The sequence below is a fragment of the Gallinula chloropus genome (assembly GCF_964237585.1).
Source record: "Gallinula chloropus genome assembly, chromosome: 8".
In the NCBI taxonomy this organism is placed as follows: Eukaryota; Metazoa; Chordata; class Aves; order Gruiformes; family Rallidae; genus Gallinula; species Gallinula chloropus.
In genome coordinates this window covers 5,965,768-5,990,425 of record NC_140093.1, presented here as the reverse complement: position 1 = coordinate 5,990,425, position 24,658 = coordinate 5,965,768, and the positions used below count along the sequence as shown (strand labels likewise).

At 54.3% G+C, this 24,658-nt stretch overlaps 1 protein-coding gene across 1 annotated transcript in view; it reads left to right on the top strand.

The window, feature by feature from the left end:
- EPHB1 (EPH receptor B1) overlaps positions 1-24,658 on the top strand; it is a gene marked incomplete at its 5' end in the record, with an annotated part of 77,963 nt that overhangs the window by 18,303 nt on the left and 35,002 nt on the right. Inside the window, 2 exon segments of the mRNA XM_084267392.1 lie at positions 9,098-9,162; positions 12,971-13,652. Of these exon segments, the coding sequence (XP_084123518.1) occupies positions 9,098-9,162; positions 12,971-13,652 (747 nt within the window).

The window sequence follows — 24,658 nt, the reverse complement described above, 5'->3', positions numbered from 1 at the left end:
TTTCCTCCCAGGCAGTGCTTGTCCTGGAGTAAGGCAAACGAAATCCAGCTGGGAAGGAGAAACCATTAAACCAAACAAAATCCAGCTGCAGGGAAAGGGGTGGGGAACGGGGCTGGCATCCCATGGTCAGCAAAGCATGCTGTGCCTCAAAGGCCGGTGTGACTTTGCAGCTGTAAGCTGCATGGGGGAAACTGATGTCCTGTGCCTATCCAGGAGTGAAGCCTGTGCATCCTTCTCACCCACCCTAGTGCGCAGGATCGCGGGTGCTGTCGTCGTTTGGCTGCTCTCTCTTCTCAGTCGGCCAGTTCTGTATTCAGGGGCTGTCATTCCTGAGGGAATCCCAGTTGTCCGGGAGCCCAGTTCCGCTGAGCTCAGCCTGGGAGATACAAACCCCACTCTTTCTTTATTTCCCCCCACTCTTTTGGGGCTCCTTGCTTTCTAACAGTGTGATGAAGCTCAGGTCCTTCTTTCCTAAGAGAAAGAGCTCCTAGGAGAACGTCCTCCTCCTGGGTGAGGTTACCTGCTTCTGTTCAGCCTGGTACGGGTGCACCACACGCAGCCAATGCTGGTACGTGGCTGTGGAGCTACAGAGAAGTAGCAGGACCTACAAGGTTGTCAACATCACTCCTTGATTCTTCATTTGTCCTTGCCATCCCTTAAGGCACTGTGCTCCCACTGGGATGTACGGTGGGTTTGGTGTTCTGGATCCTCCTGGCTCACTTGACTGGGGAGATGGTTGCCAAAGCCAGTTGGTTTCCCTGTAAGTCCAGTGGTGTGAGGCTGCTGTGCCCAACTCATGACAAAGCCACCTGACAAGGTGTGGTGTGTCCTCGTGCTCCTGACCTTCATCTGCCCTGGGTGGTGAAGAGGAGCTGCTTGTCCTTCCCCAACCTAAACAACTCCTCATTCGCACTACAGAGCTGGACCTTGAGTTGGAGGGTGCTGCTGCTTCTGGGCAGCCTCACAAGCCCTTTGGTGGGCAGGGTTCCTGGGAAAGCATCTGCCCTCCCTGCGATGATGAAGTTCCTGCTCAACGTCACCTGCCCAGCTTTGACTTGCAGTGATTTCTGGGGCAGGCTGCGGTGCTCAGTGATGGCTGTTGGCAGCCCAGCCTCAAGAAAGAAAAGATGGGGGGTCAAGTGCATAGTGATGTTTGTTCTGGAAAGCCTTCTCCTGGAAGATGGAAGCATCCTCCTGGCCTTGTCATCTTACAGCCCTGGATCCTGGATCATTGTCCATTCAAGACCCATCTGGACGTCGACCTGTGTGACCTGTCCTAGGGACCCTGCTTTGGTAGGGGGGTTGGACCTGCTGAGCTCTTGAGGCCCCTTACAACTCCTATGATTCTGTGAGTCTGTGATCACTGGTGGCATGGAGGAGGAGCTGGCTTTTTGGGACAGCTGGGTCTGTCTCTGTGGTTCACTAACATGCTCTCTCAGCCCTCAGTGCTGCTTGCCCCGGGTTGCCAGACACATCAGCGCCCATCCATAAATACCTATGTGTGGAGCATGAGCTTTGCCCCTGGGATGTGTGGATTTTCTGGATGGCATCGGAGCTGCCTTTGTCGCATTGGGAGCAAGCAAGCTCCTTGTATCTGGAAAAAGCTGGGATACCCCAAAACATCACATCCTGAAGGTATCCCATTGTCTCCAATGTCTGCCTTGAGCTCTGTGGATTAAAACTTGTTCCCAAATTTTCTAAGATAGATTTACAATTTGGAAAATGAGGGGTATTGGAAGCCCTCTCTTTCTCTTTTATCTTCCTATTTGGTCCCCTTTGCCTTTTTTTTTTCCTCCCTTTTTTGTAATGCTGCTTTTTTTGGTAATTCTCTGTCACTTCCTTCCCTCTTATCTCTCCCTCTGCAGTTCTCTCTCTTTTCTCCTCCAGTCCTCTCACCCTTCTCCCATGTAATTTGTTTGCAGGCAGGTTGTCGCTTTGATTTACTGGATCTCTCCTCGGTAGGATTATGATAAATGGATTGCTGGGCTCCGGCTGAGCTTGTCCAACACCACGTACCAGTGCTGGGTCAAGCCCTTTCAGGGTGTGAAAACCAAGGGGGGAGATGCTGGGGCTGGGTCCCCTGCGTGGTCTGGAGTGAGTGTTGGAAAGCAGGACTTGGTCCTTACAGGCCAAACTTGACATCACCCCCTGAACTTGGTTTCTCATAGCCTGTGGGGCTCGATAGAGGGGTGGGTTTTTCTGTCTATGCTTTTCTCTTGCCTGATGCTCTGGGTTGGCTGTGTGTACGCTCCTGAAGGTGCAAGCAGGTCACATCATGGGGTGCTCTCATTCCCATCAACCAGCATATATCAATCTATCCCGCTCTGGATAGCGCTTGCCGCCTGTAATTAGAGCGCTTCGTCCCGCGGTCACAGCAGGCAGCGGGGTTTATTGATAAAGTTGTTACATAGTTGCTGAGCAAACACCCCCAAATCTGAGCTTCATTAAGCCGCCGCCAGCCCCGCTGCGATGCATCTTCATTGCGCGCTGCAATCCATGCCATTGACAGGAGATCCCGGAGGAGGGCCGGGGCTGTGCTGAGCGGCCGCGGCTTAATGCATCCCCTCACAAATTGACACAGCACGCTCGTCCTCAGCTGGGAGAGGAATTCTTTCCTCCTTTTTCCATCCCCAACTTGGGGGGTTGGTTGGGGTTTATTGGGCTTTCTTGCGCTGGCTGGTGGCTGTGGGTAGCATGGCCATGCCGTGGCTGCTTCTCTCCCTGGAGACACTCGCCCAGCTCTCAGAGCATCCCCGGCTCCCTGTTAAAATACAGGCAGAAAACGTCGTGCGCCGACGCGGTCTGTTGGTGTTTAGCGCATCCTTTCCCTTCCCGACTGGGTTTGTTAGTGGGTGCATAATCCTTCATAACAAACCCGCGGGAGATTGATGGGGAGAGCTTGTTATGCACTTCCAGAGCAGTTTCACTGTCGTTCTGTAGCAGCAAAATGCACCATTAAAGGCAGAGAGCCATGGGAATGATGGGACGTAATTAGTTGTTGCTGTAATATTTTTGATTGAAAGCGTGTAGGTACCGTGAGCGGCTCTTTCCGAAGTCGATGCTCTTAGGAAACAGTTAAGAGGAGCAGCACCACTCGTTGAGGGGGAGAGAGGGTGATCCCACTCTCACCCTGCCTGCCTCTCCGACGCCGTAATGCAACGAGGTGTCACGGTGCTGACATCACGGCGTCGACGCCGCGCAGCTGCTGGCTCCTTCTCAATGGTACTCTCTCCCAGTTAGGAGCAGGAACCAGACAGGGAGTCCTCCTGCAGAAGGGACTGAGTCCCAGCTTATTCTGAAGTTTGGGATTTGTTGAAGCCTTGTGCAGGCAAATGGGGGCGGTGTTTGTTGGGTGCTGTGGCCACGAAGAGCAACCGGTAATGATGTGGGCAGCTGAGTGTTGGGGGCTTGAGCTCTGGCTGTCTACGGGGAAGGGTGAGGATTAAATTCAGATGGTTCCCCCAGCACCTCTGGGACTTGCTTTCCTTTGACATGGAGAGGTGAAGCGTGAGTGCGGCGGTGAAAGCGGTGATGCAATCAGGGCTCCTCTTGAAGCCGTGGCAGCTGGGGGAAGGCAGAGCTCGTGGCATCATAGTGTTAATGTTATTTAGCACTAGTGGTTGCAATAATGCGCCTTGGCTCGGCTTCTCTATTGTTCCCTCTCTCTGGTAATGTCACCAAACTTGGACAGAAGCTTCCCAAGCTGTGCGCTTGCCTTGGGCTGGCTTTGCTCAAATGCTTGGGAGAGAACGGGTAGGGGGTGGGGAGGGGTTTAGCAAGGAACCTTGGTGGTTATGAGCGTGAAGTCGAAGGGGAAATGTGGCATTTGGGGTAGGGGGTGGAGGAGGGGAAGCCTTGCTGCTGTTCCTCTTGAGCGAGTCAGGCTACGGGGCTGGGACTGCCCCAGGGACATGCCCTGGACCGTGCACTGACCCCGTCGTCACTGGCTGGGGCTTGCTCTGCACTCTGCGAGCGCACGTTGGGGATGAGTCTCAGGAGATGCCATGCTCAGCTTCCCCCAGACCCAAGCCCTGCACACCTTGCCCCTCGCTCGACGGACCCCCCCATCTCCCCTCCCAAAGGTTCAACTATGGGCACGCACCCATGTGTCTTGGGGATGGGGCGGGGGAAGGCTTATTTCCAGCAACTGGCATCCTTTCCAGATCTCCCTCTACCCATCTGTTGTTACCAAGCCTCCTCTCTCCTTATTTTACTTAATTTCTATCTCTTTTTTATCTCTTGGTTGCCTCAGCCGTGCCTGTGCCTCGCTGCATGTGTCCAGGCATTTGCATTGAGTGCCTGAGGCTGGTTCCTGCAGTTACCTTCTTGCAGGAGTGAGAGCTGCTGCTTTTTGCTCCAGGAGAGGGACCGTGTCCCTGAGGCATCTCCTGAGGAGCAGGGCACTCGTAGAAGTTTCTTCATGGCCTTCTTGACTGGGATGTTTCTTGGTGATGTTGGGCTGCCCTTCATCTCTCTCTCTGCCTGTAGCCAGTCCCCAGCTCCTCGCTGGGGAGAAGTCATGCTGGGGAGGGCTGAAATACGGCTTTTGGGCTGGGGATTTTGGGAAATAAGTACCCAAACCAAAGGAGAAATTCAGGAGGGCTTTTCTGGAAGCAGCTTAAATCCTGTCGGGGACAGAGGCTGGCGAGCCGGTGTCTGCCAGTGTGAAGGCTCCAGTGGTACATCCTGCCCTGTCATGCTCCCTGCCTGGTTACTCTCATCCTAAATACCTTGTTTCCCTCCCCACCTGCCACTTGAATGATGCTTGCTCCCCTGAGCTGGGGCTTATTCCACCATGGGCATCAGCTCTGGCTGTGGCTCATGCCCATTTGCCCAGGAGGGTGTGGGGAGGCTGGGATGGCAGTGAGTCCTCCCTGCCTGGATCGAGTGCCATCACAGATGGATGCGCTGCTCGGCAGTGAGGATGCTGGTGCATTCTAATTGCTGGCATCTTTACTCGTTACGAGTGTAATTGTGAGTAGACGTTTGTTTTTGTATTGATAATTAGGGACTGGAACAGATGGTGAAGGCTTAGTTTAAAGTAATGTGTCCATTAAAGAAAATCTACTGTATACAGCTGAAGATTCTTCACTCTCGGAGCTCTCCGTAGCCGAGCTCATCTCCTCCCTAACGAGGGCTCCAGCCATTACAGCCTCCCTTGGATGCTCGGGTCCTGAAAACTTCTCCAGTGAGTGCATTGAGCTCCATCCGGGGCAGAGCATCCCCATGGCATCTGGTGTGTCCTTGTGCAGCTGATGAGGTGTGGTAGGAGTCACTGGAGAATAGGGCCTTGGTGTGGGCAAGGGGAGGGCACTGTCTTGCCCTGTATCCTCTTGGGCACCGAGCCCCACTGGAGGTGCAGGGATGGGCTGGTGTTGGTGGACACGGCTCATGATCCTGCACTACATGTAGGAGGTGCAGGGAGATCATGTTACCTGTGTGTTGACACCCCCGGGAAGGGGGTTAGTTAATATCCAGGGCCAAATTAAGAGGACTGGTCCTTGCAGGATGAGGCAGGTGGGAGGAGAGGTGTGAGGTGTCTGTGTGACTTTTCCTTTACTCATGGTGCTTGGGCATGGGTGCCTGGTCATCCTATTGGTAGCAGAGCAAAAGGGTTTTACTGCCCATGCTCCTTTGCTTGCTCCCAAGTGATGGATAGCTGGGATCGAAGATCCCTGTGTGTGTGTGTGTGTGTGTGTGTGTTGTGTGTGTGTGTCCCCAGCCTGGAGATGGAGACCTGAGTGCTGGGAGCCCCATCTCATCCCCTCTTTCTCTGCAGGGACTTGGGGCAAGAGGCACAGATGCCTCACCCCCCCCTTGCTGCAGGAGGATGCTCGGCAGCCTTAGCCCTGAGCAACACAGCCACAAACATCCCTGTGGAGTTTCCCCTGGGGTCACAGTGGCCCTCATGAATCCCAGAAAATGGAGCAAAATCCGTGAGGGATTCTTCCCTTCCAAGAGGGAATAGCAGGGGGCAGCTCAGCCGAATCCTGGTGCCAATGCCTTTGTGGGCATGGGGTTTAGGGGAGTTCAGCAGGAATCTGGGCTGAAAGGGGAGATTTAACCCATTTTAAAATTACCAATTATTAAGACCCCCCCCTCCCCAAACCCCCAAACTGTTTTGCCAGCTTCTGGATCCCCTTGTATCTGGCAGCATCCTTTGGAGCGGGGGTGGGAGATGGTCTCTAGAGGGTCAGGCTCATGGTGGTGGCTCTCAGTCCTCTTTTTCCTTTGCTTTGCAAATTCCTGTAGAAAACACGGAGCCATCCAAGTGCCTGTTACACATCTGCAGCGGAAACGCTGCGAGCGTGACCTTCCCCGGCCAGAGACCACACGGGCCGGTCAGGACTCGGGTATCCTGTGTGCTGACAGCTTTTTTTAGTGGTTCTTTCCAGTTTATTAATTTATTTCTTCAGTTAGTTCGTTATTTGGAAGCCTCCTGCTTGGGGAGCTGGGTGCCATGCCGTGCCGGAGTTGCCGCAGCCGTCAAGCTCTGTTTGCAAAGTGTGGAGCCTTTTCAGGGGTTGGGAACAGCAGGAAGGAAGGGGTGGACCAACAAACAAAAGCCAAAACCCCAAATCTGACCAACCAACTAAAAACCCAAACCCAAAGCAAGCACTAGGGGAAGGAAGCTGTAAGCGCAGGGAGGGAGATGACTGAGTGACAGCCCTTTCTGACCAGACTCCTGGAAGAATCCTGTTCCTGGGAGCACATCCGTATCGAATGCGGTGGGTGGATGCACCAAGGCCACGTCCCAGCCCCACCACACACCCTGCACCCTAGGCAAAGGCTCTGCTGCCTCAGTTTCTCTTGCATGGTGTAAGGATGTGCCGTGTGCTCTGGGGAGAAGCAGCAAGGATTTTGGGGGCTCTCGGAGCAGCCCCTCCAGGAGGGCGGACTGGGAGGTGTTTCCACAACCCTTCACTTCCACCTTCGCATCAGTTTGCACCTGGGCTTGCCTGTGTCCTCATTACAAGGGATTAATGACTGCTTAATGAGGGGAGGGAAGAAAGGCTTGGGGGTGCTGGGAGCAGGACCTGGATGGGGATGGGTTGTTTTTAGCTGACTTCTGCCAAACAGACAGGGACTGTGACGGTACTATGGGGCACTTAGCAATGGTGTGAAGGCTGCCACATGTTTGTTTCCTGCATGGGCTGGGGGTGAAACCTCACCCCTCCAGGGGCACTGTGAGCAGGACTGGGCTGGCACTGCCCTGAGCGCTGGGGCTGTGGGCTTTGGAGCAATCCCACAGCATCCCAGGACCTGTTAAGGGTGTGGAGCCTTCACGAGCTCTCCAAGCGCCTCTCGCTCCATCTCGAAGGGGGTTGTCTTGCTCTCCCTGCATCTGTGGCCCTACTGACCTCTCCTGGAGCCAGGCCGGGGAGGCAGCAGCTCCGACCAGGATTTCAAGAGCAGGGAAAGTTTATCGCTGGTGACAGGGTGGAGAGTTCCTGGTCACGCTCCTCCGGCTTCCCATCCCAGGGCAGTCGGTGAAGGGGAGGGGTGGGAAGATGGATAGGAGACTCGCTTCCCGTTGGTGATTGCTGGAGCAGGCGTGGAGAGATTAAAAGCAGTGGTCTGGCAGCCATTCCCATTCCCTGCCTGATTTCCTGACCTTGGTTTTCCTGGCGCTGAGAGGCTGGCGTGAGTACCTGGGACCTCCAAGGGAAGGGGGAAGGACATGGGGATGCTCGGTGGTGCCAGCCACCATCGGCATGTCCCCTCCTCCTCCTGTTTGGGCGAGACAGAAGAGTTGAGGAAATGAATCTGCATGTCTGCTCCCTGCAAACAAATAAATACAACCTGGAGGGGTTTTCCCATCTGTTTCTATACGTTGTTGCTCTTGCTGTTATTCTTGTTGTGGTTTGCTGTTGTGGTTTGGGTGTTTTGTTTCTTTTTTAAAGAATGCAAGCAGGGAAACATCGGCTTTCTCGTGGCTTTTGAATATTCCCCCCCCCAAATCCTCCATTGAAAGCCCCCCCCAGGCAGGGGAATGTCGCTCCAACAGTGTGATTTCCTATTCATGGCTTTGGAATCATCCTGATAAATAATATCCATGTATGACACTGGCCAGGCCTGGAGTGTGGAGTGGGATGCCAGGCCCTGGGAGTGAAGCAAGTGGCTGTGAGCAGGTCGAATGGGACCTGCCAAAAGGCCCCTGTGGAGGTGCTGGAGGGAGAGGGAGGGCTGTGCCTCTCGCTGTGCCCAGGAGGTCTGTGCAGCCTTGCAGCTCGGGTGTAGGCAGGGTTTTGTATGACCATGCCAAGCACAGCAGCCTCTGCTCTGCCCTAGTCAGGCCCCACCTGGAGCGTTGTGCCCAGTTCTGGGCTCCCTGGGATAAAAAAGCCAGGGATCTCCTGGAGAGAGTCCAGAGGAGGCTACAGAGATGATGAAGGGCCTGGAGCATCTCCCCTATGAGGAAAGGCTGAGTGAGCTGGGGCTGTTCAGCCTGGAGAAAAGAAGCCTGAGAGGGAACCTGATCAATGGTTATCAATAGCTGAAGGGTGGGACACGGGGAAATGACCAGCCTCTTCTCAGTGTCTGTGGGGACAGGACAGGGGACGATGGCCTCAAGTTGGAGCACAGGGAGTTCTGCACCAATCTGGGAAGAACTTCTCAGTGAGGGTGAGGGAGCCCTGGGACAGGCTGCCCAGGGGGTGTGGAGTCTCCTTCTCTGGAGAGATTCCAGACCCATTTGGACACTGACCTGTGACACCTGTCCTAGGGATCCTGCTTTGGCAAAGGGTTTGGACCTAATGATCTCTGGAATCCCTTCCAACCCCTACAACTCTGTGATACTATGTATTGTATTTTTAATTTTTCTAATTACTTTTTAGCCAGTAACACCACTTTTCCTTTGCTGGGCTTGGGAGAGTCAGTGACAGCAGCATGGGCTGGCTTCAGGTCGTGCCCAGTTTGCTATCATGAGCTCATCCCAGGCATTAGGGCACCCGCTGTTCTATTCCCAGGCAGCTCCAAGGGTCGGATGCACGCCCCACAAAAGCAACTGGGCTGTTTCCCTGTATCTCTGTGCTATTAATGTCATGAAAACCTTTGGGAGTAACTGGTTTGCTTTCCTCTTCTTGTGTTTCCTCAGAAACGTTGATGGATACGCGGACGGCGACGGCCGAGCTGGGCTGGACCGCCAACCCTCCTTCAGGGGTAAGTGCCCCTTGCCCAGCTGTTCCTTACATGATCTTGTGGGCTTCAAACTACTTCCCTTGGAAGGCTGGTGGGGAGCTGGGGCAGCGGTGGCAGTAGCAGCAGTTCCCATTGGTGGCTGATCCAGGGTTGAGCAACCCTTCCCCTCAATGGGTCCCGAGGTCTTAGTGAGGGTGGAGCTTTTCTCCATCCCCGTGCTCTTTCCTCCTCCCAGGTGAAGGGTCCGGCCCCGTCACCGCTTTCCATTCCCCCGCTTGCGCCTTCCCTCTCCCTGTGCCAAAAGACTTGTAATTAGGAAACATTAGCAGGCTCAAAACAGCTTTCATACCTGGAACATCATCCGTAATTGCACTCGGCAGTGCTCTTCCCTGGCTATTAATGTCACTTTTATGAAGTAATGAGGAACAAAACACCCTGAGGCACTTAAAACTTCTTTTTTATATAATACGAGCCTTTGAGGAATGGAAGCATAAAATAACCTGACTCACATTCCCCTGGCAGGGAAAGAGAGAGATGGAGCTGGGGTGGGAGAGAGGAGCTGCGGGAGGGGATGCGAGTTGATGGACAAGGCATCACGGTGGGACAGGCAGCTGGTTGGGCAAGGATGGGTATGGCAGTGGGGGTGGTCCCTGGGGCCTCTGGGATGTGGGACCACAGGGAAAAGGATGCCAGCCCGCACCTTTTGTTAGGATGAGGCAGGCTTGTCCGGGTCCTCAGAAGAACCAAGGTTGCACAGCATCACCAAAGCTCAATCACACGTGCAGTGGGCATGGAACTCTCTCTGGACACATCAGAGGCCCTTGAAATGTGGGGCTTTGGGGAAAAACATCTGGACCTGGATAAATTGCTGGCAAAATGCAGGGGGGGAGGGCTGCGTGCAGGTGATGGAGATGGGATATAAATAGCTGCCTGCAGCTGCTGTCACTGAAAGCCCGTGCGAGGCAGGTGGGGAGCTGGTGTCCTAAGGCAGGGCCATCTCACCCTCTGCAGAGTGGAGCCTCTCCCCAGCCCAGGTTCCTGCATCCCAGCACCTGATCCCTGGCTCTGCCTCGCGTCACGGGCTGCCCTGATCCAGCTGTGTGGTGATCAGCACGAGCCTTGCTCCTCTCAGAGTCACTGGTGACCCTTCTCCTTTACTGGATCCTATATTAGATCTTTTACAATGTATTTTAAAATACTGGGCCCTTTATTTTAAGACACAGTTGGTCCATAGCATGTGTTGGAGAGCGTGACTCCCCTTGTGAAGTCCCCTTGCTCATGATCTGGGCTTTTCTCAGTAGCGTTGGGTGCTTTGGGAGGGTACGGACCACCTTCAAAGTCCTGGAGTGAACCCCCGTGGGTGTTGTGCTGTAGGCTGGACACCAGTTGAAAATGAGTGATGTCTTCCTCTCACTCCAGGCATCCAGTCGGCTTTGAGCTGCCTGGTTACAGCTCAGGGTTTTGAGGTTTGTCCTGTTCAAAAGCTCACAAGTCTGAGGACAGATTTGGGCTGGTTTGTGGCTTGCCTGGTGCTGGGAGACGATGTTTGAGTGATGCCTGGCCAGAGCAGGGGTGCTGGGGGTGGGGGTTTGCAGACCATGACGCATCCAAGCAGCCTGGCATAGAGATGCTAAGGTAGGTGTAGGGATTTCTGCTTGTGTTGGAGTCAACAAAGACCCCAAATGTAGCTGGTCTTTTCTTGGTTTGAGTCTTCAGTTCCCAAAAGCAGCTACCCTACAGCTGGGCTATTCCTTTTTCAGCCCAGACTGCTGAAAACCAAGGTAAGGAACCCAAAGCTTCCCCTCTGCCCTGCCTTCCTCCACCCCCTTGCTTTGGGGCATAGCACCAAGCCATAGCATCATAGGAACAAGCAGAGAAGAGAGGAACCAGAGAGGGAAGCAATGAAACAAGAGGGAGGAGAGCAGCAGCCGCCTATAAACGGGACCTTCCTGCTCCTTGGGGCAGGAGGAGGACAGGAGAAGAGCTCCTGCTCTGTCTCCCAAGCTCTCCTTGTCTCTCATGGGGCTGGAGAGAGTAGCCATTCACTCTGGGACTTGGTGGGAGACTGTGGATGTCAGTGCCAGGGCAAAGGTGGCAGCCAGGCGCCGGGATGGTGGTCCCTGGGGACTGACTCTGGTGGGATGTGGGCTTTCCTCTGGCTGTCCCCACTGGCCATGCTTTAAGTCTTGGTGGAGATGGAGAAGGACATTGTCTTAATCTTGGTCTTCCTGTGAATTTAGTGGGATCTCATCAAAATGATGCATTTGCTCCTGTCAGGGCATCAATGTCAGTAGCCACGGGCACTGTGGGGCTCTCAGCCACAGGGACCTGCTGCTCTTCAGTTGCAGGAGTGCTCAAACCCAAGGGCTTACCTGAATCCAGCCCCCAAACCCTCATGAGGATTTTCCAAGTGATGTTTCACATCGTTCCCTGTGTTGTAGGCTGTACAGCCCGTGGAAGGGATGGAGGGCAGGATTCCTGCGGCAAGGGCAGCGGGGCCAGCGTTATACCAGTGAGAGAGCTCGGCATCTGGTCTTAGTGGGATGATGGGGCTTGAAAAAGCCCAGGTGGGAACAGGAAACAACACCAGCCCCCTGGGTCAGGGGGGACCCTGCAGCTTCCTCACGTGAAAAGGTGCCTGGTGCTGAAAGGGCATTGAATTTGCACATCTGGTCCAGGGGTAAAGAGGGCTTGTTGTGGTGCTTTTGCAGCGTGGGATGTGAAGGGAAAGCGCTCAGCTGGATGCGTGAGGCTTTATTGCTGGCTCAGTAAAACACTGCTTCCCAACAGCACACAGCCCTGAGCTCTGATCCTCGCTTAAATTTAGCAGAGCTGAGTAGGTGGACTCGGAAGCAAGTGTCCTGCTGTGCTTGTTGGCAGCGTGTAGAGGCCCCTGCTTGGAAAACCAGATACAAACCTGTAGGTTTTGGTTTGTTGGGGTGGGGTTTTTTTTACATCAGGGCTGTGGTTGACAGGGGGGAAGCTCAGGGATCGGGCGTGGAATGTGGCTGTTCAATGGAAGAGGGCAAAATTCATATGGCATCAGGGCTGCTCTCAGGGAAGTCTCGATGCGCTGGGGCAGGTTGGCATCACCCACCTGCCCCCACGGCAGCGGAGACACGCGTGAGCGCCGCTCGAGCATCGCTCCTGGAAATTATGCATAGATATTCCGAGTGCTGCTTAAAGATTGCTGTATGAATAATGCTGTTATGAGGAGACTGTAAACATGGATTAGTTTAAATGAATGGATTATGAGGTTGTAAATCTGTCTGTAGGACTCAAATGCCATCATAGACTATTCACAGTTTGCCGCTGTCCCTTAATTGAAATTGTAGCCTGGATTATATTAATGCCCTTCTATAAATCGAATTGTGAATCTATATTCTCCCTCTGCACAGTGGTAATGGTTGATTTAGTTTTCTTTGCCAGGGGAAATGATCCCGTTGTGCTGAGAACCTGGGGTCAGGCTTGCTCTCCAGCCCACAGGCTTTAATAAAACCATAACCTTCTGTGCTGCTTTGCTTTCCCTCCCACCTCTGGGTGCCTGGACCATCTTTCTTCCTGTTTTTACATCTTCTCAGGGCAGCTAAAGCGGTTTCCTGCCTGGAAGAGATGCTTTGGCATCGGCAGGGAGCAATGGGGAGAGGCATGCAGGGGCAAGAGGGTGAGGAATGCTTCTGGTGCTGGCATGGGTGGTGTTTCTGCATGTGCATCACGTTGCGTGACAGTGTTCCTGGTCCCCTCTGTGTGGGGGGACACCTGTGGCTCAGTGCCCACCACTGGTGCCTTTGCCTTCTCTGTCATTGCTTCTCCCTTCTCCGTTCTGCAGTGGGAAGAAGTCAGTGGCTACGACGAAAACCTCAACACCATCCGTACGTACCAGGTGTGCAACGTCTTCGAGCCCAACCAGAACAACTGGCTCCTCACCACCTTCATCAACCGGCGCGGAGCCCACCGCATCTACACCGAGATGCGCTTCACTGTGCGGGACTGCAGCAGCCTCCCCAACGTCCCCGGCTCCTGCAAGGAGACCTTCAACCTCTACTACTACGAGACAGACTCTGTCATTGCCACCAAGAAGTCCGCCTTCTGGACAGAGGCACCCTACCTCAAAGTGGACACCATTGCTGCTGACGAGAGCTTCTCTCAGGTTGACTTTGGTGGCAGGTTGATGAAGGTGAACACAGAAGTGAGAAGTTTTGGGCCCCTGACCCGCAATGGCTTTTACCTGGCTTTCCAGGACTATGGGGCTTGTATGTCTCTGCTGTCTGTCAGGGTCTTCTTCAAGAAGTGCCCTAGTGTGGTACAGAATTTTGCCATCTTCCCGGAGACAATGACGGGAGCGGAGAGCACCTCGCTAGTGACTGCCCGCGGCACCTGCATCCCCAACGCCGAGGAGGTGGACGTTCCCATCAAACTCTACTGCAACGGGGACGGGGAGTGGATGGTCCCCATCGGCCGCTGTACGTGCAGAGCTGGTTATGAGCCGGAGAACAATGTGGCCTGCAAAGGTAAGGATGAGCCTGGCTAACGAGGCCCTCTTAACTGGTTTTAAGCTTTGCTTAATGATGTGTTCATACCCAGACAAGCTCTTCTGGCTCTGTGCCGTTTACCTGCCCTGAAGTGGTTTTACGCCAGCAACGTGGCAGGGATGCAGGAGCACTGCTCACCCTGGTCAAACCCACGGCTTCGTGGTGTGTCCCAACCTGCATCCCAACTCAGTGAGCAGCCCGGTGCTGCTGCATCAGCCACCACGAGCCTGCTGGCAGCCTCCTCCTGTGATCTGCTGCCTTCAAAGTGCCGTGCGAGCCGACGCTCGCCGGCTGAGCCGCTTTCATCTGCCTTGTTATTTCCCTGGCAAAGCCGTAGGAGCCGGGCAGTCGCTGTCGGGCCCGGCTGCAGCGAAGCCTCTCTGATTCTCAGCATTAATTGGAATTTTTTGCTGGGGTTTTTTGGGCTCCCCCAGCCATGCTGCCAGCACGCTGCTGCCTGCTGGAGTCCTCCGCAGCACAGGGTTATAAATATGGAAATTCTACTCGCTGCTTTTCATCTCCTCTCGCTGTTGGCATCACCGGTTCCCAAATACTGGTGGAGGATTATTTTTTTTGTTAGCTGCCCTTTCCTTCTCCTCTCCCAAATTAAGGTGGTGGTTTTGGAAGGGAGGGGAGACGAGAAGGGTTTTTTTCAGTGAGAAGCTAACCCTGTTTCATTAGTGCTTTCAAGCAGTTTCTAGATGGGCACCATCAGGTCAAGGAAGGATTGGGAAGGTGGAGGAGGTCAAAGCAGGTGTCAAAGTTCTTTAAGAAGTGACTTTTTGGGGTGTAATGGGGAGAGGTGGTCTGACTTGGACCTCTTTTGGTGTGAGTGGCAGCTCGTACAGCAGCAGGCTTGACTGTGATGCTCCTTGGGTTGGCCACCACGGTGTTCCTTCTCCACCTGTAACTCTGGATATGTGGCAAAGCTGGAATGAAAACTATGGGGAAGTTTGTACGTTTGCTTTAGACCTGGTAACTTAGGTTGGTTTTCACTGTGGAAAAACCACATTCCTGCCTGGCCAAGGTGGGGATGGTGATGTCTTCTCCTGCCGGGGCTCCCACAGCTGCAAAGTCCATGCCTTGCTTTCACACTGTGCAGTGCTGCTGGTGGATCCCTTTGAGTTCTGCAGTTGTGGTTTTGCTCCTATGAGGGAGAGGAGGTTGGGGTCTTGAGTGCTTCTAACCCCCTGGGAGAGGAGCATGTTGCACCTACCCACTGCTCATAGTTTGGGGCAGGGAAGGGGATGGAGAGTAGTGGGACCTGAGGCACGGGAGCAAAGGGTGGGTGTAAGCCCCACCTCTGTGGCCACCTGTTGTTTCCTTTCCCCATGCAAACCCCATACTGGTCACGATGTGTTCGTGCCATCAAAGCTGCATGAGCAGGTCCCTGTGCACTGGGAATTTGCTGAGCTTTCTAAGCCACAAGGACCTGTCCCCAGCTGTGCCCCTGCTCCTAAAACCGGTCTTAAAAGCCTGAGCCAGGGCTTTGCGTGAGGACTGCTAGAAAATTAACTGTGTCTGAGCGACAGTCAGACCTTGAGTTGGACTCTGGCTTCTTGGTAGCCCATGTGCATCTTGTGGTCGTCAAGCTTCTCCTTGTATCCCCAGGGACCCTGGAGACCTTTGGGAAGATCTGGCTGTGCTGCTGCCCTTCCCAAAGGTCAGTGGGCAGGAGGTGGCACGCTACAACATTTAGGAATCCTAATTTGTGTGTTTTCTAATTGCCTTGGTGCTCTCAAAGGGGTTGTGTTTCCTGGTTGGGGTTCTCCTTGCAGGGATGCTGCCAGGATCACACCCCTCCCCTGCTCCTGGGAGGCATGCGCGCTCCTGCCATCACCTCGAAGCTTTTGTCAACCTGAGATGAGCCACTTAACGAGCCTGGGGGAATTGTCACCGAAGAAAGGGTGGGGGGAATAAAATTAATCCCTCAGTATTTTAAGGCTGAGAAAAACGGGTTGAATTCCTTGGCGGTGGAGGGGAAAAAATAGGGTTGAATTGTTGAGCTTCCCCCGTCTGTGTCTCATCCCTCCCACCCCTGGGATACAGGCCATGCCTATCATGGGGGCTATTAGACTGGAGTGGTTTCGTGCTGACAGCAGAGCTGGGCTCCGCTGAGGGATTCATTAATACCAGCTTTTATCAGCACTTAGTGAGAGGGACAGGCAGAGCACGGTCTTCATCGGGGATGGGCTTCAAGGCCTGAGGAGCTGGTTGTTGTGTTCTAGGGCCAGAGTGATGGGGGGGTCATTATCGGCACAATGCAAGGATGGGAGTGGAAAGGGAGGGTGGTTCTTGTTACCCATTTGCCCCAGTTGCTTGTTTCCATCTCTGCCTGGTTGGGGTTTGGTGCTGCAGAGGTCCTGGCTGGCTCTCAGCCAGGCGATGCCACGCCGGTGCCTGATGGGACTGCCTACCCCTGTCCTCCTCGGCACCTCCTGCCTGTGAGGGCTGCAGGTCAGTGTGAAATGGAAGCTGTTAGTGAAGCCAGAATGAATAATTCATTGGGTGCAATCGCAGCTCTGTTTGGGTTGATATTAAATCCATTCGTCTTGCTCTGCCCTGTCCCTCAGCCTTGCTTTATGGGCTTCCTCACGCGGTCAAGGTGCAATGCATCATCACGCTGGGGAGGAGGTGGGAGGAGAAGCGGGCGTGGGGATCACCAGGAGGCTGGGGGAAATCATTCAAGACCTTGGATGTGCATCCTGGGTGGAGTTTGCTTGGCCTCCTGGTGATAAACCCCTTTCACTGCTGGTGTTTCACTCTGAAACCTAACGATGGCAGGGTTTAACCCTTTCAGCTTGGAGGATGGGGCAGCGTGGTTTTGTCTGTTCAAATCACTCTGAGTTCCTCTCTGACCTTCCTGGTACCAGGCAGCAACTCAGTTGCACAGAGAAACCGCCAAAGGAAGGGAAAAGTCTGGATCTCAATGAGCTTCGTGCTGAATTTCAACTTTGCATTTATAAACGTGGGGAGAGGGGCTGAGAGCACCGTCCTGCTGCTTCCCGGGCTTGGCTGGCTTTTGATTTCTCCCCTCCTGGCTTAGCGTGGCTGGGAGCCTCTGAGCTGCTGTGGATCAGGATAATGACCCGTCCTGCTTGCTGGGGAGGGCTGGAAGCCCGAGCCAGCAGCGGGGAAATAAAACCCCCACCGTGAAATAAGAACAAAGCCAGGCTGCGAGGCGGGGGCTGCACGCAGAGCCTGCTCCTCCAGCATCCTTGCTCCTGGGCACCCCTGGCTTTCCACCAGCCAGCCGGTCCCCTACCCCATCCGAGTTTGGGTAGTGTCCATCCCCTCACCCACCCCAGCCCTTCTTGAGCTGCTGGGCTGTGTCAAACCTTTGCCAAAGCTGTGGGAGGGTTTGGTTTAGTCGGCTTCATCCCTTCAGGTTCTGTCTCTGTTTGTCCTTTCCTCCTGCTTTGTGTGTGGAAGGCTGGATTTGGGAAAGGGGCAGTGATGGGGGGGCTGGGTGGGGGGGGGGTGGTGTCCTACCAGTTGAATGCCAAGGGAGGAGTGGTCTCCCGCTGGTCCCCCATCAGCCTGCACTCCTGCTGAGCAGCCCTGCTGATAATTGCTGAGTTTATTTATCCATCACAGGAGGCTGGATGTGATGGCACAGGGTGAGATTTATAAAGTGAATTTTTTTTTCTCTAATTTTTTTAATAATAATTACAAACATTTTGCAATTAGTAGCAGGCTAATTTGCTAACACTTGAAAAAAACCCCACCCCAAAAACCCAACAAAGCAAGGGAAAGGTCCTGCTTTCCCCATCAAGCTGTTGCTTTTGCTGGAAATGGGACAGGGGATGTGTGGGGATCTCTTTGGGCTCTCTGGCTGTGCCCTTCCCTGTCATTGCCCTACACTGTGGTCCAGCCCAGTGCCCCTATGCTGCATTGGGGTGCCCAGGGAAGGTTTTCTTGGGTGCTGAAGGTGATGTCAGTGTTGTCCATGGGTGATGCAGCAAGGGAGGCTGTGTGCTGCATCGTGGGGACACGCGACCCTCAGTGAGCATCGATCCTGGATGCTTGGGGCCAGGTCACCAAGCATTGCAGGGGCTGCAGAAAGGCCTTTTCCTTTTATTTTTTTTGGTGGGGTGGGGTGCTTTCTTCCCCCCCAAAAAGCTGCTAAGCTGTGTACTTCCCTGCCCCAGGATGCATCTTCTGTTCAACCACTGCACTGACCCCAGCATCTCCTGACCTGGCCCATGAATTAACCACGTTTTCCTTAAAAACAGGAGAGGGGAAAGCAGAGGGGTTATAAAGAGGGTGCTTGTGGCAGCCTGGCCCTGCCTATCTCCCCCTGCCCCGCCTTCCCCAGGGTTTGGTTTTGCAGAGCTGGGCTGGCCCAGCTTGTGGGAAGCACATCCCTCTCCCCATGGCTGGCTGGGTCCCGCTGAGGGGGACTGGCAGTGGGGTGCTCAGGGTGGGGGATGAGTCCCCGATGGAAGCATCCCGGAGCAGGGTAGGTGCATTGAGGGCTGGGCTGCCTGTGGAGACCCTTGCTTGTGATAAATAATTGGGCTTCTGAAAAAAATTAATCAGTATTAATGACTTTTCCAAGCTCTTTCCTGGGGCCCAGGAGGGAGGTTTGTTTCAAACCTTCCCATCTCTGTCTGGACATGGGGGTGACACACCCACTGGATGTCTGCCTGGCACCAAAACGGGCTTTTTCCTCTTTTATTTCTTAGTATTATTATTATTTTAACATTTCTGCACCATACTAAGCTCCCTGCTCCCTCCCTCTCCCGGACCAGGCTGTGTCTAGGGAGAAGCTGCAGCACCTCTCCCTGCTAGTCCCGAATTCCCCAGGGAATGGAGGTGATGCGATACCGGCAGGGCTGGAGGGATGCTCCCCTTTGTTCCGGGGCTTTGCCTTCTCCTGGCAGCCATCATCTCCCCGGTTCCACCGCTGGGTGGAACAGCCAGCCCATCTTTACCGGAGGAGACACGTTTGCACCATCCTACCTCCCAAAGAAAGAGGGAAACAAGACAAAAAAGTCTGCTTTTTCTTTTATTTCCCTCCTTAAATGATGCCTTAATGAAGTCATCCATTAACCCCTGTAATAATTTTCCAAGGAAAATGTCCAGGAAAGCCTTGTTAATATATATATTTTTCTTTTCTAATGAGCATGATGGGTTTTAATGGAAGTCTTAATTAGACATTATTAGCCAAAATGTTCCTCTGGTGGATTCGGGTCCTTTTCCCTCCCACGGATGGACCGTGTGCGCCGGCTGCTGCTGCTAGAGGGGCTCTGTCCCCCAAATCCTGAGTGGGGTCTGGGCTTGTCCCTACCACCCAGACCCCTCCAGAGGTGAAATGAAGGAATAAACCTGGAAAATGCCCCAGGGAAGGGGCAAGCAGGGGTCTGGGGGGCATCGCAGGGCTGGGCTGCCCTGGCCAGTCCCAGTTCCTGGCCACAGAGGGATGAGGGAACAGTCCCTGAGCGCTGACCTACAGCTTTATTTTTCTGCATATAATTTCCCCTCCCCCCCCAATTGTACTGTGAGCTGTTTATATCTCCCTTCCCCTGTACTGAGATCTTTTGATTGTTATATTGATTCTTAATCATTTCCCCTGCCCCCCTAAGGGTCTTTTCATGAGCCTGTTTCTAAACAGTGGCATCAATCTGCTTCCCCCACCCTGGGGGTGTTCGTGGTCTGATTAGGAAGCTTTCTGCAGGGGCTGAGGCGCTTGGGACAGTGTCTTTTTGGGGGAGAGCGGGATGCAGAGCCCTGTGCTTGGGGGGGTAGGGGGGGCTGTGGTGGCTCTTCAAACCTCATCCGCTTACATCAGCCCCGGAGAGACCCGGCTCCCGCCCCGCCGCCGTGGTGTCCGAAGCCCTTTGCTCCCCGGCCCGAGTGGGGATTGTTCTCCGGACAATGGGAGAGCCGCGAGGAAGCGCCGGATCCGGCCCGTGTCCGGTGCCCGCATTGTGTTCCCACCCTTGTTTGCAAAGGGCCAGCACCTGGCAAACCCCGTGACTCAGCCTGGGGAGATTTGGAGCCTTCCTAGAACTTTTTCCTCTTATTTTGTGGGGTCTTTTTTTGAAGTCACGAGCGGGCCCGTTGGCCTGTGGCTTGGGCTGGCCCTGGTTTGCTGCTCTTTGCTTGTGAGGGATGGGGGTTTCATCCATGTTTAGGGCCATACAGCCCATGGTAGGTACTTTGGGAGCCAGCATCCCTCCTGGCTGACTCAATAATAATAATTATAATAATAAAAAGGGTTTTCTAATTTTTTTTTTAACCCCAGCTGGCTGATAATACAAGTGGCTTTTTTAACCTTACCTGGCTAATAATAATTTTAAAAAAAACCCGAGAAATCCCCCCTCCTTGGCTATAAAATCTCTCCTCAGCCCTTCCCCATGCAGGAGCCTCCTCTGGGAGCTGTTCCCTGGGGTTGCAGTCGGGCTTTGCAGGTCTCCCCCCAACCTTTGCCTTGGTGAAATGAGCCTTCACTGACAAGGTTTTACAGGCTGGTGTGAATGCCAAGCCTTGAAAAAAGCCATGGGTGAGGTGGATTTGAGTCTTCCTGCCGCTTTCCTCTGGCGTTGGTATCCAGAGCACCGTGGGTCTGGGCAGAGTAAGGATGGAACCCACTGGGATGAGGGGAGAAGAAATCTAATCAGCACAGATTACCCAGCTTTTAATTTTCCATCCTCTCCAAAGCCCTGTGTCTGCTCCCTGGGTCTCAGCGCCGGGCGGGTGATGAATGGAGCGGTGGAGCTGTGGGTCTCCGCTCCCAGTGTGTTAAAAGCGGTCGTTTGTCACGCCCGGTGTCCTCCTGTCTCTCTGGGAGGGTGTGTGGGGAGCGGGAGTGTGGTGATTAAATCAAAGCACCGCTCACCACTTAAGCAGGGCTTGGGAGGAAGGTCTGGGAGCCATGGGAAAACCCATCCGTCTTCAGCCGGCGCGGCAGGCTGGCGGCCACAGAATCATCCACGCTGGGGCTGTCAGAGCACCAAGCCAGACTAAATGTGGAGGCACGGGCACCTCCAATTAGGATGCACAAACCCAGGTGAGGGGGGAATTGATGTTCCCCTTCCTGGGGCTTCCAGGGAACAAACCCATGTGGGGGTGGGAATTGATGTTCCCCTTCCCGGGATTCCCAGGGTACAAACCCATGGTGAGGTGGGGGGTGGGGGAATTGATGTTCCCCTTCCTGGGGCTCCTAGGGAACAAACCTGGGGCAGGGGGAGGGGGGAAATGATGTACCCCTTCCCAGGGCTCCCAGGGGATAAACCCATGGTGGGTGGGGAAATTGATGTTCCCCTCCCCAGGGCTTCCAAGGGACCCTTGCCCAGCAAGCAGTGATGGAGCACATAATCTGTGGTGTGGGGTGGAACTGCATTGCTTGTGTGAGATTTACTGTAAGGAAATGTGCTTTGGGAAGGAGAGTGCCGTGCTGTTAGGGTAGGAGCTGGTCACCTCAGTGCTCCTGGTGTGGCCACATCCTGTGTGGTCATCGCTGACCTCCCTCCCAGTGAGCAGGGAGTGATGCCTGGGCTAATGCCACCCTTGTCTCACTGCTGCCTGGGACCTCTGTGGGTCGATGCTTCAGTCCATGTGGGCAGAGCCTCCCCTTGCTTTTCGGGGTGAGGGTTGCAAAGCTGAGGGCACGGGGCTGTGTGCTGTGCTGGAGGCAGAGCCTCCGACCTTATGTCTGCTTTCTGGTGTCTGAAACTTGTCCGTAGGAGCAGAGGCACTCTGGGGAACCCATGTGTGAGGGGAATTGGAGATGGAATTTCTGTTCTAGCTCGACCAGCATCCCTCCACGGGGTCAGCAGCCCGGGGAGTCGATTGCCTGTGAGGTGAGACTCTATATCGACTCATTTTGATCTGGTTTATTACCTAGCCACCTCCAGGCATGATGTCACTGGGGTGCTGAAAACCAATCGCTTGGTAAACCTGCCCTGGATGTAGCTTTGGGATGAGTTGGTGCCCAGAGGCAGCCGGGCTGTGCTCCTCAGGAGCAGGGATCCCTTTGGCGCTTGTGGGTTTTCCTCCTTTGCTGAAACTGGGAATGTGCAGCTTGAAATGGTCCTGGGCACAGCAAAAAGGTTCTCTGGCTGTCTGAGTGCTGCTGGGGACCGTGGTCACCTGGCTAAACCTGAATCTCCCAGCCCTGCCTTGGGCATCTCTTTCAGCATACAGGGTGAGCGGGTTCAGTGCTCTTGGTGGGATGGTGGTGATGGGGTGAAGCTATCCCAGACCTCCTGCCTCCTCATCCGAGCCACTTCTGAGCCCTTAATCCCATATTATTGCTTAAAACAGCTTATTCATAGGGAGCCCAAGGTGCAAGTTCCATTTCACAGCTAAGGAAAGTTCTAGAGCTGCCCCCTTACAGCAAACCTCCCCCCAGTCTCCAGTGGCTTTGACTTGTGTGTAACAGGTGTTGAGGATGGAGGAGGCTGCTTGTTGCTACCGCAGGGGTGGGATGTGGGTGGGGATGTCACTGCAGAGGAGCTGGCTGTGCTCAGAGGTGGGGTTAGTGGGTGCTGTCCCACCCTGCACCTCCACGCATCTCTCCTGTCTGCGGTGGTGGCACCAGTGCAGGCAGTGCCAGCATGTTCAGGAGGTCCTTTCCCTGGCTAGGAGCTCTTGGGCAGGGCGCTTGCCTCCCTGCTGCAGCAGGGGCAGGAGCTATGGAATCATAGGGGGGTTTGCCTGGGAGGGCCTTCAGAGATCACCCTGTCCAACCTCCTTGTCATCTGCAGACTTGCTGTGGGTACCCTCAGTCCCAGTGTCTGTTGGTGAAGATCACAGAATCTTCAGGGTTGGAAGAGTCTTCTGAGACTGTGAAGTCCAACTGTCAACCCAGCACCACCATGTCTACTTAATCATGTCTCAGACTGCCACATCTACATGTGTTCTGAACACCTCTGGGGGTGGTAACTCCACCACCTCTCTGGGCAGCCTGTTCCAATGCCTGACCATTTGTCCAGTGAAGAAATTTTTCCTAATATCTAATCTAAAGGTATCGAATAGTACTGGTCCCAGTGTGCATTGTTGATGGGCACCACTTGCTACTGGTTTCCACACTGAGCGGTTGGAACCCTATCTGCACCAGCTCTGCCTTGTCAGCAAGCTGTGGAAGATGAGCTCCCACAGCTTTCCACCTTCCTACCACAGTGTGGCAGTGGCTTTGAGATGCTCCCTGTTCTGTCCAGCAATGCTTGCAACCAGCAGTGACCTGATGGTGGTTGTATTGGAGCTGAGTTGCGTTACCTTGCACGTGGGGTCTCCAAAACATCCACTGTGGTATGAATGTCTTCTCCACTTCTTCCCTTTGCTCTTGTCCCACAAGCCCTTGGGGACTGAGCATCTCTTGCAAGATGGCCTCAGGTGGGGAGGACAGGGTGGAAATCTGTCCCCAGCCAAATTTTGCATCGGTTGGCACGATGCTGCAGGAGAACATCAATGGGTGAGGGACATAGAAGGGATTCCAACAGCTTTGTCTTCCTCATGGTCCCCTCTCAGGCCCTGGCACTGTGCTTGTGTGTTGTACGAGGAGGCTGTCTGTGGCTTTTCATCTTTCCTTCCTCCCTGTTTCTAACTCCAGTGGAGCCCAAGTGCTGTGAGAAAGGGTTGTCCTCCCCCTCAAGGTTATTTCTTTTGTAGTGAATGTGGTGTTTGGCTGGGATTCTCCTGGGCTGGGCTCTCCTGCCAGCTGGAGCCAGGATGGGGAAGAGTTTTTAAGCTCAGCTCAGTACAGAGTGAGGGGAGTATGGAGGGCAACTCACAGCTTCCATGGTTCCACATGCTGTTATGCTGGGGGGGGGGGGGTGTGGAAAGCTGGGGTGGCAGCAGTCAGGTGGGTGCTCAGCTAGCAGCTTCCTGGGGGAAAGGGCTTGAAGTGAGTGGTTTGGACTGGGAACAGAGGAGAGAAGGGGGACCTGTGGATAGGGAGAAATAAAGAAGCAGAAGGGAGATGGGTAGAACCTTCAGAACTTGATTTTTAGGTGGTTTCTGGCTCCAGGAGATGAGGGCTGGTAAGAGCTGCTTGGCAGGAGCAGGGCACATCACTGCAGCAGCTGCTCTTCACCTGTTTTGGCTTGGAAAGGAGATGTTGGGAGAGGGACAAATCCTCCACGAGGTAAGTGATGCTCATGTAGAGAACTAACAAATCCCACTCAACTGCAGGAACAGGGCTGGCTGCTGAAAACCCCACCCCAGGGAGGAGAAGGGCTGTGTGGGGTGATGGAGGTGGTTTCCTGGGTGTCAGAGCCGCATGTGGGCAGGAGCAGGCGCTGCCTCTGGTCCCCTGCTCAGTGCCACGCTTCCCCCCTCTGCTCCGTGGCTGGGTAGGAAGGCGCCTTTCCTCTGAGGAATAGTAATTATGGCTTGTTCTGCTATAAATATTCATAGGGGAGGCTCTGTAATTACTTTTCTAATTAATTCCATGCATGGGGCTCTTGGGGTGGGTGATGTGGGAGAGCAGTTGCGTCTTGGTCGGGATGTCTTCCCTCCCCCTTGCCAAATCCATCCCTGGGCATGGTCCTCCAGAAGTCCACACCAAACCACCATGCCTGAGGCTCATCTCTGCCAAGATGGGGGGGGGTGGGAGGTGTGTCCCCCTCCACAATGGGGCATCCCACTTCCCCAGTGCAACCCAAACCATGATGTCCCCCTGGAAACCATGACTCTGCACATCCTTGCCCATGCTGGCATCCCCATGGCAGCAGCCCAAGCCTGGCCCTGCAGCTGAAGCTCTCCCCCAACCCCATCCCAGGGTGACTCATCCTTGGCGGCGTCAGCACTAACGAGGAACCACTTCAGACGTAATTAATAAGCACTTGATGCTCTCTAGATAGAGGGATACTGTGTGGTGTGAGCTGGCAAAGGAGGAAAAGGTGCTTAATTAGCTCGTATTAGGCCTGGGAGGTGTTTGCTTCCCAGCCAAGAGGGGTTGTTGCTTTGGGGAGCCCGGCAGTGATGCTGCCTCAGTTTCCTGGTTGGAAGAGGGGCTGGAGTGATATTTGGGGGTT